The 13900-nt window shown below is 43.0% G+C and overlaps 3 protein-coding genes across 3 annotated transcripts; 1 reads left to right on the top strand and 2 right to left on the bottom strand.

The window, feature by feature from the left end:
- Positions 1-103: 103 nt before the first annotated feature.
- On the bottom strand, positions 104-4151 carry N7487_001428 (fungal specific transcription factor domain-containing protein; the record flags this gene model as incomplete). The annotated part of the gene is made up of 5 exons (XM_056869176.1): positions 104-333; positions 427-1536; positions 1622-1787; positions 3527-3739; positions 3795-4151. The coding sequence occupies 5 exons, from the start codon at positions 4149-4151 to the stop codon at positions 104-106; spliced, it is 2076 nt and encodes a 691-aa protein (XP_056733960.1).
- A 2511-nt stretch (positions 4152-6662) lies between these two features.
- Positions 6663-7019, top strand: N7487_001427 (uncharacterized protein; the record flags this gene model as incomplete). Its single annotated transcript, XM_056869175.1, has 1 exon — positions 6663-7019. The coding sequence occupies one exon, from the start codon at positions 6663-6665 to the stop codon at positions 7017-7019; it is 357 nt and encodes a 118-aa protein (XP_056733959.1).
- An 887-nt stretch (positions 7020-7906) lies between these two features.
- Positions 7907-8929, bottom strand: N7487_001426 (metallophosphoesterase family protein; the record flags this gene model as incomplete). The annotated part of the gene is made up of 1 exon (XM_056869174.1): positions 7907-8929. One exon carries the CDS (start codon positions 8927-8929, stop codon positions 7907-7909), a length of 1023 nt encoding a protein of 340 aa, XP_056733958.1.
- Positions 8930-13900: the final 4971 nt, after the last annotated feature.

The following is a 13900-nucleotide window of genomic DNA, read 5'->3' as shown; positions in this document are numbered from 1 at the left end:
AGGTGTTATCGAACTTTTCGAACCGTCTTGTGAATCCGGCCTTTGTCGTAGTGTAATTCTTATTGAGAAAAGGTGAGCACGAGGCATGAGTGCAGGAGTCGTGTCAGGGCGTATTGGTCCAATTCCACACCCAGCTCTGGCCGGGAAGCGATAAGTTCAGGTCGTTTAACCTCTCGGGGAAATGGTCGAGTGACGGGATCTGCGAGTTGAAAGGCGCGTCATCATTGGAATGCTGTAAATTCTCAGCTGAGGGTCTTCGGTCTCCCCCGATTTCATCACCCGTCGGCCTATAGCTGCCTGCGTGTGTCATAGGATCTGAACACTCCCAAAGAACTGAGATCATAAACAGTTAGTTAAGTCAACTTCTGGTGTTTGCAATTCCCGAAGTTTGTTGAGCAAAAGCAGTTCATGGAACACATAACATACCCTGCTGTACTGAGCCAAGTGCCTGATCGACACCAGCATATAGAGGCAATAGAGAAGCCGGGTAGGCACCAAAGTCCGGATCTGTCGTTGTCTCAATTTCAGAAGCAACTTGGAGTCTACCTCCAGTGGCCGGATTTTGCGGAGAATAACCGGTATTGTCCTGACTTTGAGACAACTGCGTCGGGTTAAATCTCTCATTATCCAGGCGGCCCGCTGCATCCGAGACGTGACCCTCTTGTGCGATGCTGACTGCCAAGTCCCTTTCGGGCTCAAGACTATACACAGGTGTCATATCAAACGGTGGGCCGTCTAGAAATGCGCGCATTTCTCGCTGAAAGATAAGATGGAAAAGTCCTTCGAGAACTTTTACTGTCTGTGATGGAACGATAGATGACTCTGCGAGGTTTTTTTGTAGCGAGATAGAGTTTGCAACCCCTTTCTTTGCATCTTGCGATTGTGCAGAACCTGGATCTGACAATGCTACCATACCAAGAGTCACCCCAGCAGTGAAATTTTGCATTGCAATGTATGCGACTGCGTGAGTATTTTTGGCGGCAAGGAGAACTGGTGCATATTGTGGCAAGATGCTGCACGTGCGGCGAGCACAATGTTTGCATTGATCAAAACTAGTCGGTCGATTTTCGGGGCTGCGAGGGTTGGGGCTCATGGTTAACTGACCATTGTATCGCAGGAAAGGACGATGCAGGATGATTTGAACATTATCATACGCCAACTGGAGTACTAAAGCCTGTAACTCAAAAAGTCGGTACACCTCAAGCTCAGTACTCGACAGGTTGTTCGTGTGCACATCAGAGTTGTTCTTTAGCTTTAGCTCCGCTGGGAGCCTTTCAAACCAATCCACCAGCTTGGTGTTGATAGCTGCAGCTTGGTGTCTCACATCTCCTGATTTTGGGGAGTCAAGGTTATATATGCTGCCAATTATCGAAGAGGCAATGGTGTACAGCTCAAATTTGCAGCGCTGATATGTGCCCAATGTCACGCGTGTTGGGTGAGTTGTTGCGACCGAATACTCCAATGAGTTCAATAACGGATGAACGGCCTGTGTATCCTCCATATCTCGTGGCATACTAACTGAGCAATGGGCGTCAACTATAGATGACGGTCGACCATAAGTTATTGATGCGTATCTGTTAGATCGTAAGCATTTTTTTTCAATTGGAGAATACCCAGTCACCGGGCGAAGGGAATAGAGACCTGTCGAGCACATATAACGCCCACCAAGTTCGCTTGCGGGCTTCAACAACACCCTCCGGTGCAGGACCCCAGAGGGACTCTTTGTGTAAGCCTTGCGCCTGCGCGCTGCCAATTCCTGCGCCGAGAACGGGCAACGCCAGATTAGGCTTACCATTATAAAGGTCAAATGTGCTCAACAAGATGCAACATTGAACACACTCTAACCCCCTGCGTCCAGAATCTCAAAGAAGTGCGCTCGAACCTGGGTCAACATGTTACTTTGCAATAGGGATCTCTCTCGCTCAGTGAGGCCAATCTGTGATCCCTGTTCTTCCGAAGTATACCTTGCACCTAGGGCAAGTACCATCAAAAGTAGCACTGCTACACCATTTTGTCGAGGTGTGACTATCTGTTTGTCCATGATATCCTCATACTGCTTTTCCAAAGACAATCGATCAAAAATCATCATAAACCAATGCACTGATTTCCAATATGACTGCAGCAGGAAGTCACATATCTGTCGGGAAGGAAGAACCAATCCGTTGAAGTGGGAAATAAGAGGAGCGCCTCTCTCATTTACTTGATCATCAGGACCTTGAGTTGGGCGAGATCCACCCCCAGGGAGAGCGGAGGTATTATTGGTTTCTGTCGGTGATACCATAGATGCCGTGTTGTGCATTCGAAAAAGCTGTTCATGGGCTCAACTTCATGTTCGTAATAAGCCTCTCATAGGATGTTGTAGATTACCTCATCTGTCAGCTCAACTGCTGATACTTGCGCATATCTATGCGGCCAGGGAAGAGATTCAGGGTCACCATCTCGGTAACTGATCGGGCTGTGAGAAGTCTGGGGCCTATTGACGGGTGGCTCCGGTCTCTCAGAAAGCGGAGGAGTTGCTGATGGGGCAGGTAGATGAGATCGCGGTTGGGTGGCACTGCGGCACCTTTCGGCCCTCATTTTCTGTGCTTTTTTTGACTTCCTGAGGTAGATAAGCAAATTATAATCTCAGCTCCTGCATCGTCTCGCAACCGGAGGGCCCCTACCGTAATGGTGTTGGTGTTGTCAAGCAATTAAAGCCAGAGCGCACACACGGTGAGCATGGCTTAGTAATATCACACTGAATACAAACTTGTTAGAAAGTGAATGCCTGTCACGTTTGAGAATTCTGTTACTTTCAACTTCTGTCTACGGCATCTATCGCACGCATGACGGCGGGTCCCCAGTTGCTTGGAGTTCGTCTGCGTGGCACCTGGGGACGCTGATTCCTGCATCTTGCAGAAATATCCCTAGTTCTGGATTGAATGCGTATCACAATGCTCACTAGCGGCTCTAGGGGATTGTTTGCTTGGTTTCATCAAGGGAGCGCTCTTGGGTCCACCGGAGCATGTCCAAGTCCGTTGGGTGGTGGCGTCTGTATTAGTAACATATCCGTTCTCCCGAGGTCAGGGAAACCCTAGGTATCACCTCAGGGCTACCTAAAGTACAACTAGCATGACTAACGGACCGGATATCTTCAAGGCGATGCCGAGTAGTGGGGCAACAATTCAAAGAAATTTTCAAACAGGCTTAGAGATGTAAGGGTTTTCAAAGACAAAAAAGTTCCCTAGTTGACCATAGTGGGAACAAAGATCAAGTAGCTAGCATACCACCATCTACGATCAAACTCGAGCCTGTAACAAAATCGCTTGCTCTACTAGCCAGAAAAATAGCGGCTCCCCTCAAATCTTCAGGAGTTCCCCAGCGACCTGCGGGTGTCCCATTTAGGATATAATTGTTGTACGCTGTATCATTCTGTAGCTGCTTCGTCAGGGGGGGTACTAATGTATCTGCTTCAATTAGAAACTACATCTGATGAGCACAAGAGAGGAGATGTTGGAGATACTTTCCCTGGGCAAATGCAGTTTACTTGAATATCGTGAGGAGCAAACTCATTGCTAAACGCTTTAGTCATCTGCATCACTCCTCCTTTAGAGCTTGCATAAGCAGAAACGTTGTACATTCCACGGAATGAAGTGACTGATCCGATGTTGATTATTTTGCCGGGTATGCCCAAATGAATCAATCTTTTGCCAAACTCCTGGGCTACGACATAAGTAGCCTTGAGGTTGATAGATAGGATCTAACCTTATGTCAGCCTTGAATTCGATTGAAGTAAGAAACCCTCCTATCCATACCAGATCAAGATCCTCGTCGGTAGTTTCTATTACTGGACGTCTTCGGTTAACACCGGCGCAATTGAGGAGAACAGACGGTTTGATACCCGCGTTCCAGATAGCTTGAAATGTAGCACGAATGGCAGAGGTATCTGCAAGGTCGCACTCAAATGCCCAGAAATTCCGTCCAATTTCTACCAAATGTTTTGAGATAGATGCTGCATTTGGATCATTCGGCAGTTGAATCGAAACAATATCAGCACCGGCCTCTCCGAGAGATTTACACATCTCTAGACCAATCCCGCCCGTAGCACCTGTGCAGATTACAGTTTTGCCCTGCAAAGAGAAAAGTTGATTGGTAGGCAAAGGTTTGGCCATTGTTGTTGTACTCTGGGAGCTGCTCAGAGAACAAAAATCGGATGATTGGTTTTGTTTTATTTTGAGGATAGGATGACGGAGCAAATGGAAGTCAGGATAGACAGCATTTCTTTTATGTGCTGAATATGCCAGTTGAGTTTGACAGCAAAATGTCTCCAGTCTTTGCTATACGCCCTAATGACATATGCTAGCATACCCCGAGGTTCAGGATTCTATATCAAGCATATATCCGGTGGATGTGCTCCGCTGGATGTCCACCGGAGCGTATCCGGATATCCTCATTTCCGGGACTCGGAGGACACCCTCCCCTCGTTTGATGACCAAACCAAACCTTGTTAAGTATGCGACCGGGCAGGACCTTTAAAATTGATATGGTAGGGATACTATGATGATTGTGGCCTATCTGATCATTTTATCTCTGTTAATAGAGGTGTATCTGTGATTTATATATATCGCAACCAGGACATTTTGTACGAATCTGCACTTGGGTTTTAGATTAGCCCTGGACCGAAGAAGCTGCACTAGCTATACAAGGTAGATATATAAGTATAAAAACTCCCTGTCCTGGGAGACTAAAACTCTGGTTGCCGAGTAGGACGCCGAATGGGAGGAGCGAGGGATGATGAGAACTAGAGTGACAGACATCTTGAAATCAGATTGTCGACACAGAACATCAGGACCCAGTGCTTGGAGAATAAGAGCCGCAAGGATGATAATTAATGCAATAATACTTTACTCTAGCTATTTTAGTCCTATGGATTTAGCGATGAAGAGCCCTCGCATGTACCTTTTTGAACGCCATGGCCAATAACGAGGGGTCATAATCTTACGGGAGGGCTAGGTACTCTAACCACTTAGTCATCTGGTATAACTAGTTATGCACCTGCACAGCTAGGAACTAAGCCAGAAAGGATAGCGATCAGCGCCAGGCAGGTCCTCAGCTTATCAGATCAAGCAGAGGTGACCCGTGATCTGTTTGATTAGTTTGCATGTGTTGAAGAAAGAACCTTGGAAGGCGTAGAGGTGATATACAGGCACGCTTTATTAGCCTAACTCTAAAACAACTCATCAAGCTTGTCACCTCATGAACACCACCTCATGAACACCAGCGTTTTCCCCAACCCAAACCTTTTTGCTTGTCCAATACTCCAGGGATATTGCTAGCATGAGCCGTCTTGCTATCGTGGCCCCTTTGCAACCTTCGCAATAGCAGTTTCCACTATTTTCCTCGGGCTGAGTTCACGAGTACTTCAATCTCCCTAGGTTTCTACCGCCGGATGGAATGCAGAAGAGAACCACCGGTTGAATCGGACGGTATCTTCATTATTTCCTCCACAGAATACCGGATCCTGTTGTTCAGAAGTGATACGATGGAATGATGAGCTCAATATGATGCGACGTAAAGTTCCTTGAACTGAGTATCTCGATCGTAGGGGGATGGACCAAGGGGTTGATATAAAGCAAAAGACTTTTTGTCAATACGACGATAATGAGATTGAATGGTTCAACAATTGTAAGTTCAGGTGCGAGGCCGGTTAGTGAATTGGGGTTGGTACTGCCTTTGATCAGGGGTTGAGCAAGAAGTTGTACATTGGCATAGAGAGTCTCAAGTCAATCGCAATTTTCAGCATCAATTGCTGGATATGAGTCAAGTGGCAACAATGGATTGGGTACATTGAGTCAGAAGCCCAATGATGTGGCCAAGTTTGCCCATGGTGCTTTGACCGTTCTATGTATAGACGAGGTACGGAGTACGGTGTAAGGGGAAAATTGTTGAGGATACCGTTGCCATCCAATCATGTGACGGTTGGAGAAGGCGTGGGTGTTTGTTGGGTTTGTTCCCGGTCACCTGAGGGATCACCTGAGATTTCAAAATGGCGAAAATGCGGGGGAGCCCCGGCCCGGGTAGCCAATTGGATAATAAATACCTCACGCCTTGATGTGGCAATGACCTCATTTTGCAAATTGTGCAAATTCTGCAAATTCTCTAAATAGATCGACCTATGAAAGGAATGGAAACGTAAATGTTTCCAGGGGTCATTTGATCCATTTGCGTGATATTACATAAAAATTCGGTTTGCGTCGGGGAAATGCTAACTCGATTCGGCCATTCCTTACGTTTTATGATCGAATATGAGTCTAGAATGCCACGATCTTACATGATTTTACGTGATTTCACAAGGATCGCCAAGTAATTGCCGAGAAATTCGACATCATACTGGTACCGTTGTTGGAGTTGTTCCAAATGGCGTTATAACGATCTACCCGTGGTCATCCCCCGCAAATTCTTTATAAGGAGGCATATTTCCCCGGACTTGGGAGATGGCACTACAATTCAATTACAAGATACTACTTCTACGTCATTGTCTACGGGTACCTTATTCCGCTTAACTCCCGCTTCCACTACAATACAATTACATGTGAGTACTATAGGCTTCCTACCTAAGTATATCCGGACCGTTACTGATACAAAGCCTTTAGTCAATGACCCAGTGTCAATCCTCTTTCATCATGACTATCCAACTCGAGCGCTCGTCCCACGGCTGGAAGTGCGAACAATGCGGACTCCCTGGAGTGCGTCTATCCACAACCTCAAGCTCCAATGATGCCGGCAGTCGCGCATACTACAAATGCGTCCCATGCAATCGCTCCCTGGGCCCTTGCCCTTGCACCACGCCAGGAGCCAGAACCACCTCAACATGTCCTTGCAATGACAGCGAGGCCGAATCATCAGGCGACGAGCAGGTGCCTCGCCGTCTCTCCAACGCGGATTTCGTGTCCGAGGAGGATTGGGAGGCAAATTGCAGCCCCGGCTTCATGGTCTCAAGATTCAAGGCTCAAGGCAAGGAATTGCTTCTCTGGCCTTGAGAATTATGCATTTTGGGTTTTGTTTTGGGAATAGCGAGCATTATTTAATTCATCAAGTGTTTATACTCGATCGTTGCCTGTCAAGGCGACGCTAAGATCCTCGAGTAAAAAGTTTATATATATCTAATACGAGTCGTTGGCTTTGAGCCCAGAATAAACAAATTTTCGGCAGCTACCTATCAGCAAAGATCCACGAATATGTGTAGACGTAGGTTGTTTTTCAGGTAACTATGAATTCATGTACATATACTGTACAGTAAACCCCCTGTAATGAACGTGGATATAACAAACACCTGGTTTTAGAAAACTAAAACCGGTGCTTCATTTGGTTCACCTTAGTAATTAAAAAAAATTCGTTACTTTATTATTTCTCCCATAGAAAATTCACTATATTGAGGTTCTGTGACGTCAGTTTTGTGTCAATATGAACCAATTAAATGCCTCGCCAATCCATCCTACAGTAGCCTCCCAAAAAGTGGCTCTGCGAGAGGAGTTGATTAGTGTGTTTAATAGATATGAAATGTTAGCAGAAGTGAAGGAATCAATAATATAGAAGCGGAATTATAGAAATTAGGGACCTTTTTAGGGTATAAAATTGCATTTAAAACATAAATACTAAATATTATATCTATTAATATCGGAGCTGGCTGTTACGAACATCTGCATTTAACGAATTATTCACTGTGTATCAATTGATTCGTTAGAACAGGGATTTACTGTAGTCTGTGCTCCGCATGCGGATTGCTCATAGCATTCCAAACGGAGTAACTGATCTTCCTTCCTATAGAGCATTCAAGCCAACGAGTACCTATATAGAATGTAGTTGTTGTAGTGTGTATCTTGTTTCAGCGGGGAGTCGGGGTAATTGAAATCATGTATTCGATTGATTATAGCGCTATCGTCTTGTCCCCTTGATTTACAGATACTGTTGGGACTATGGACGCATCAGCACATTGGACTTGAATAACCTGATGCTCAATCCCCGTGTCGGAAGCTGCAATCACAACCGCACTTAGTTGATGGCCATATAGACAAGCCGAATCTAGCCCAATCGCATATCTACCTAGCTGCAAGCGACGCCTTGCATCATGTCCAAATATCACTGTAGTCTTGGATGCTAGGCTATCCTGCCACCGGTCCCATTCCATAACCCAGCTTTCTTCTCCGGAGATCTCGGCCGGCACGAATCCAGCTTCATTGCCCGATGCGCGGACGACGCTCCGTACATGCATTACAGCATGGGGATCCTGGTTTTCAAGTGAGATACCCGGAACAAGGCCCGCATGTACAACAATTAGAGTGTCGCCCAAGGAGGATTTTGGGACGTAAGGTAGCTTGAGGCGCAAGATCAAAGGTAAAGCGGCAAGCCAGTCGAGCTGGCGCGTCGAAAGTACCGATGCCGTACTATGCGATGTCGTGGCGCCGGTAGTTATAGTAGATGCTGATTTGTCGGGAGTCTCGAGATCTCGGGCATTATCCCCAGATAGGTCGGCTGCGGGGTTTTCAGGCACGGCCGGATTGCCAGTCAAGTCTTCAGAATGCAATAAAGTATCCCTTGTGGCGTTGATCTCCGCGGCTGCATTAAGAACTGCATTTTCGTGGTTGCCTCTCACAGCGCTAGCGCCTAGCTTAATAGCTAGATCAACAACACCAGAACTATCGGGTCCTTTATTGACTAAGTCGCCCACTAGTATGAGATGATCTCCTTTGCTTTTGTCAAAGCTGACTTTGTCTAGGAGTGCTTCAAGGGACTTTCTCATCCCGTGTACATCGCCTACAATGACTAAGCGTCCACTGACAGGGCCATTTTCGGAAGATGGTGAAAGATACTGCGGAATAAGGTCGGCCGGCAGGTCTGAGATGAAGGTTGTAATTGGAAATATTTTATCAGAAGATTTTGTAGGAGCCATTTCGTTTTTAGACTTGAAGCATATCGTTATCTGGAGGGAAAGGGAAATAGAGACAATAAGATTAGGACTGTGTGAACATGAGAACGCTCGATGCGGCTAACCAGGGGAGCGTAACCTGATGAAGACTAGCGCGGTTCTGGGTACGGGCCGTCTCGTGGCTAGACTGCGACATCGCCCATGGACGGGCGGGTGGGCAATGCCCACGGGCCTTATGTAAGCGGGCGATGGGCACTATCCATACGCCCATGGACGGGCCCTACCCTTAGGGCCCATTGTCCATGGACACCGTGGGCGCCCATAGGCCTTTTTAGTAAGCAGAATTTCTTGACCTCGTGACCTGCATTATTTGTGCATTTTTTTCTCTGTATTTTTGAGTAATTCGATTACATATACAATGACTTGATACTACTATCAATTTTCTGACCGAGGTCAGAAATGAGCTTTAGAAGCCTTTATACAACAACTTGACACATTATCACTTTTTTGACCGGGGTCAGAAATAAGCCTTAGAAGCCTTTACATAATGACTTAGGCATTCATTATATTCATACATTCACACTAATACGATACAAATTGATCATTATTGGGTTTACCACGCTTCCTTACTTCTCTTAAACCAGGGCGCTTTTGAGTGCTACCCTTATCTCTATAATAAGGGAGATAAGGACTGCTCTCATCTTCGCTATCGACTAGCTCACTTCTCTGTCGCTTCCGCGTACTTAGCACTATAGAAGGACGAGGAAGCTGACTCTCTATTATAAACTTATACTCGATCAGTCTAATAGGATTATTATCCTCGGAATCCTTACTATCGCTGATTGGTTTAGGTATATCAGTAGTAAGCTCAGCCTCTCTCTATTCGTCTGCTTCTTATATTGAATCCAAGGACGTATCCTTATCGGGTAGTTCTTCTATTTCAATGTCGAACTGGGTTTTATACCGGAATATTATGATATCCTAGACTGTCTTCGCACTCAGCCGCCTACGTCAGTAGTGGCAGACATCCCGTACTGAATTGAAAAGACGTTCAACTCTAGCGCCTGTTATAGGAATAGAGAGAATATCGCGAGTAACACTAGAAAGAATTAGGAATTTATTCTTATATTCCTTCTAGAATTATAAAGGATCGACCTTTCTCCTTACTATTATAGGTATTAGTATTCCTGCTCGTAATAACAGTGAATATAATGTACGCTTTTTAAGGTATCTAGTAAGTTCGTGCTCCGACGTTAATAGATTAGAGTGGATATAAGGCAGAAGGTCAAGGAGGGCGTCTAGGTCACTTATACTGGCTGAGTGACGCTTAGGGGGTTGCTCTTCTTATAGGGACCGTATCTAAGTGTATCTTTAGGCGTAAGGAGCTATAAACTAGCGAAGCGTTTCCTTATACTGATCACTCTAGTTTGTGTCGTTCTCCGATATACCCCACGCTAGACCTTGCCAACTCCCATGGGAGTGGTCCTATGGGAGTACCAAGAATGGGACTAAGCAGTCCAGTCCGCTCCCATGGGACTTTGATGGGACTCCCATGGGACTGTAAACAGTGCAAACATGTAGAAAAATGTGACCTGTATAACTTATAAAGAATGCCACTGTTTTTTTGGGTATTTTAATTACTCAAAGAATAGAGATAATAATACTTTGGGCTTAGTATTAGGATAAAAATAGTAGATTTGCAGTGCTATATCTAGAGCGTAATTTCTGATAGATAGTAGAATTTGATATTTTAATAGCTGTTAAAAAATTCTATACTAATCTATCTCTATTATATATAAGTATACAAATTATTATCTCTTCGTCGCTTACGTTCTCTTTAGGGACGTTATTGACTGAACGGAATCACTGGTAATTAGTGGCGTATAGAATGATCTAGCTCTGCCTCTTCTGTGGCGGTATCTATATTATCTGGATTAACGTTATCGGCTTTATCGTCTATACTGTCTTCGCTATCTTTACTATTACTAATTGGCTCTGGCGTATAGTCAGGAAGTCCTACCTCCCTTTATTCGTCAATCTCTGTTCTTTCGTCTTAGTTAAGAACGGATTTAGGTTGAATAGTATCCTTAGTTTCTTTATCTCTAATATTAAACCTTAATAAATAACGGAGTATTATTAGATCTTGAATCGTCGATTTATTTAAAGAGCCCCGTTAGTAATAGTAAATATCGCGAGTAGTACTAAAGAGACGCTTAATACCTACGCCTATAGCTAGGATCGAAAAGACGTCCCGTACAAGTCCTACGAGTGTCGGAAAGTTACGCGTATTCTCTCTCTAAAAATGGTATAGATTCGTTACGCTCTATTCTATAGAGAGTTAGTAATATAGTTCGTAAAATAGTAAAAGGATAGTATAAACTTATTAAGATTGAGATATCCCTTAAGTTCTTCTTCCTAACTAGTGGCTTTTGATAGTAGTGGGGGCGGTGGCTGATCCTTAGTGAGAAGGCTTGCTATTTTATCCTCTATATAATATACCGAAGGTATCGCTGTAGGTAGTACTTCCCTTTCTAGCTGATATTTCGAATAGTCTTTAAGATAGCTATAAAGCGAAGACTTGTATATATTATGCTAAGAGGAAATAGTATTATTAAGCTGAACCTAACCTAACTATTCTGGGCCTTTAAAAAACTTAAGCTTATACTAGAGAGTAAGAATAGTACTTATAGCGTATAAGCTACTATAGGCTTCCTCTGTTAATTAGTAGTATACCGAAAGCTTTTCCCTTCTAGCTTTAAGAGCCGCTAGTATAGCCTTCTTCTAGGGTACCTTCTTACGACGAAGTCGGGCCTAGGATTGTTTAAAATATGTAAATAGCCGGTTATATACTATAAAAATATTATAAATAGTTATTATCTTAATCTTTGATAGACTGACCGTCTACTTATAGAAAGGCTTTGTGATATAGAGTAGGTAATCGATTTAGCGCTACTCCCCTTTACTAATATAGAACTTAGGGCGCTAGTACTCTATATAATACCGCTGGAATATTGTCTAAAGGCGCTTAGTACGCTGGAGTATAAGATATGTAGAATTCTACCGAGTACAGATATCTTAGATTAGAGCTAGCTTTATTCTGTCGCTCTAGAGATTTAGAAAGGCCTCCTGTCGCTGTAGGCTAGTATTAATAAATATAGTAAAAGCGCGAACCTATAATTATAATTAATATAAGATACCTTTATAGAGGTTAGATATATACCTTTATAAGTATATAAATAATTCCCTTCTATAGCTTTGCTTGCTAAAGGATACTCCTATTTTCTTCTAACTATACAGTCGCGGTTTTATCATTCTTTAGATTGGCCTTTATTAAGCTAAGAAGATCTTTTAGACTCAGCTGAATCATATAGGCAAGGTATAGAACCTGTATAATCTTAGTAGAATCTAGGAGATCTATCTATCGGATCGATTTATAAAGACTTTTAACCATAGTTTTGTTATTTGACGTATTATTAGTAGTAATTGTAATCACTCTATTAACGATCCTATGGTCAGAAAGAATACCGAGGAGAACCTCTACTAAGTAAGCGCCGGTATACTGGTTATAAACTAGTATAAAGCCTAGAAGTATCTTATAATATACCCAATCGATATCCATAAAATACCCTATAATTGCTATAAACGCTTATTAGAATAGTAAGGTCTAGTAGTTAAGAGTAATCGAGAGCTTTACTTTAACGGGGAGGTAGGAGAGTAGCTTTTACTATTCTGCCTAGACAATCGATTAGAGTCGACGCCGCGTAGTTTTCGGTAAAAGAAGGCTTAAAGGTTATAGTAAAAGCTATATCTCTACTATAAGATCTTAGAATTCTTAGTACCGGAGGATTTGAAATAGAAGGCGAGAGTTTATGATAAATTTTACTTAGGCTCTCTTAAATCTTTATAGATTAAAGGCCTTTCGAGTAGATATACGGTTTGACTAAGAATAATATAGAAGTTAGCCTTAGATAGATTATTTATAAGACCCTAGTCTTACCGAAAGTTCAAACGATTGTTATATATCCTATTAGGTTAAGTCCTTTTATACGCCAGTTTTATATATACGGCTACTTAAGTACGTAGTTAAGGATTTCGACCTATTTAAGGTTAATAATAGGTGCGATAGTACCTTTCTATATCTCTAACAGAGTACTATTAGTTTTCTAGTTTAATAGTATACTACCTAGTCAAACTGATCCTAAGCAGAAGATATATATCGTACTTCGAAGTTTACTTTATAGAGTGGAGGGTATAGATAAGTACCAGTTATATTCCTTTACTATTTAATAAACTCTACCTTATTCTCTATAGTCTAGAGAACCTAGAACTTTTGATTTTGTAGACTGATTCGACGAAGACTAGGTAGAAGAGGTATTGATTCAATTTCGGACTAAACGATTAAGGATAGTAGTACGCTATAAATCGGCTGCTAGCTAATCGAATAGTCTGGTATAAGGGGTTTATCTATTAAATCAAGATTATAGAGTAAAGATAGTAGAGGTATCCCAATTTGCGAGGAGGTAATCTAGGATAAAGGGCTAGCCTCAATATAAAGATCGTATTAAGACATAATATTCTAATAATTATTATATTGTAGAGGACTAGGGTAAAGAGGGGAGGGACTTAGGAGTATAATAAGGATAGAATAATCTTAACTTACCTCTTAAAAATCTTCTGATTAACGATCGTATCTATCCTCTATACCTTAAGTACTCTATAGTAGGCCGAGTAATAACTAGCGCGAAGATAGATTATAAGATAGTAAGACCTTCTATTTATAGCTCCCCGATTGGTTAAGCAAGCTTTATAATAATAGGGGTCCCACGGGTGTCCTATAGGAGTCCCACGGGAGTCCCGTAGGAGTCCTATAAGAGTCCTATTAAGTCAGGGGTATAGTTAGTTTTGAGGGTTAACCCGATCCCCTAGCATTTTGATAGAATTTCTTATATAAAGGCTTCTAAAGCTCAATTTTCTGACTCTAGTCAAAAAACTGAC

Source organism: Penicillium crustosum, assembly GCF_028827405.1.
Source record: "Penicillium crustosum strain IBT 35664 chromosome Unknown utg000001l_segment0_segment0, whole genome shotgun sequence".
Lineage (NCBI taxonomy): Eukaryota > Fungi > Ascomycota > Eurotiomycetes > Eurotiales > Aspergillaceae > Penicillium > Penicillium crustosum.
The sequence above is the reverse complement of the archived record's forward strand: the minus strand, read 5'-3'. Positions and strand labels throughout refer to the sequence as shown.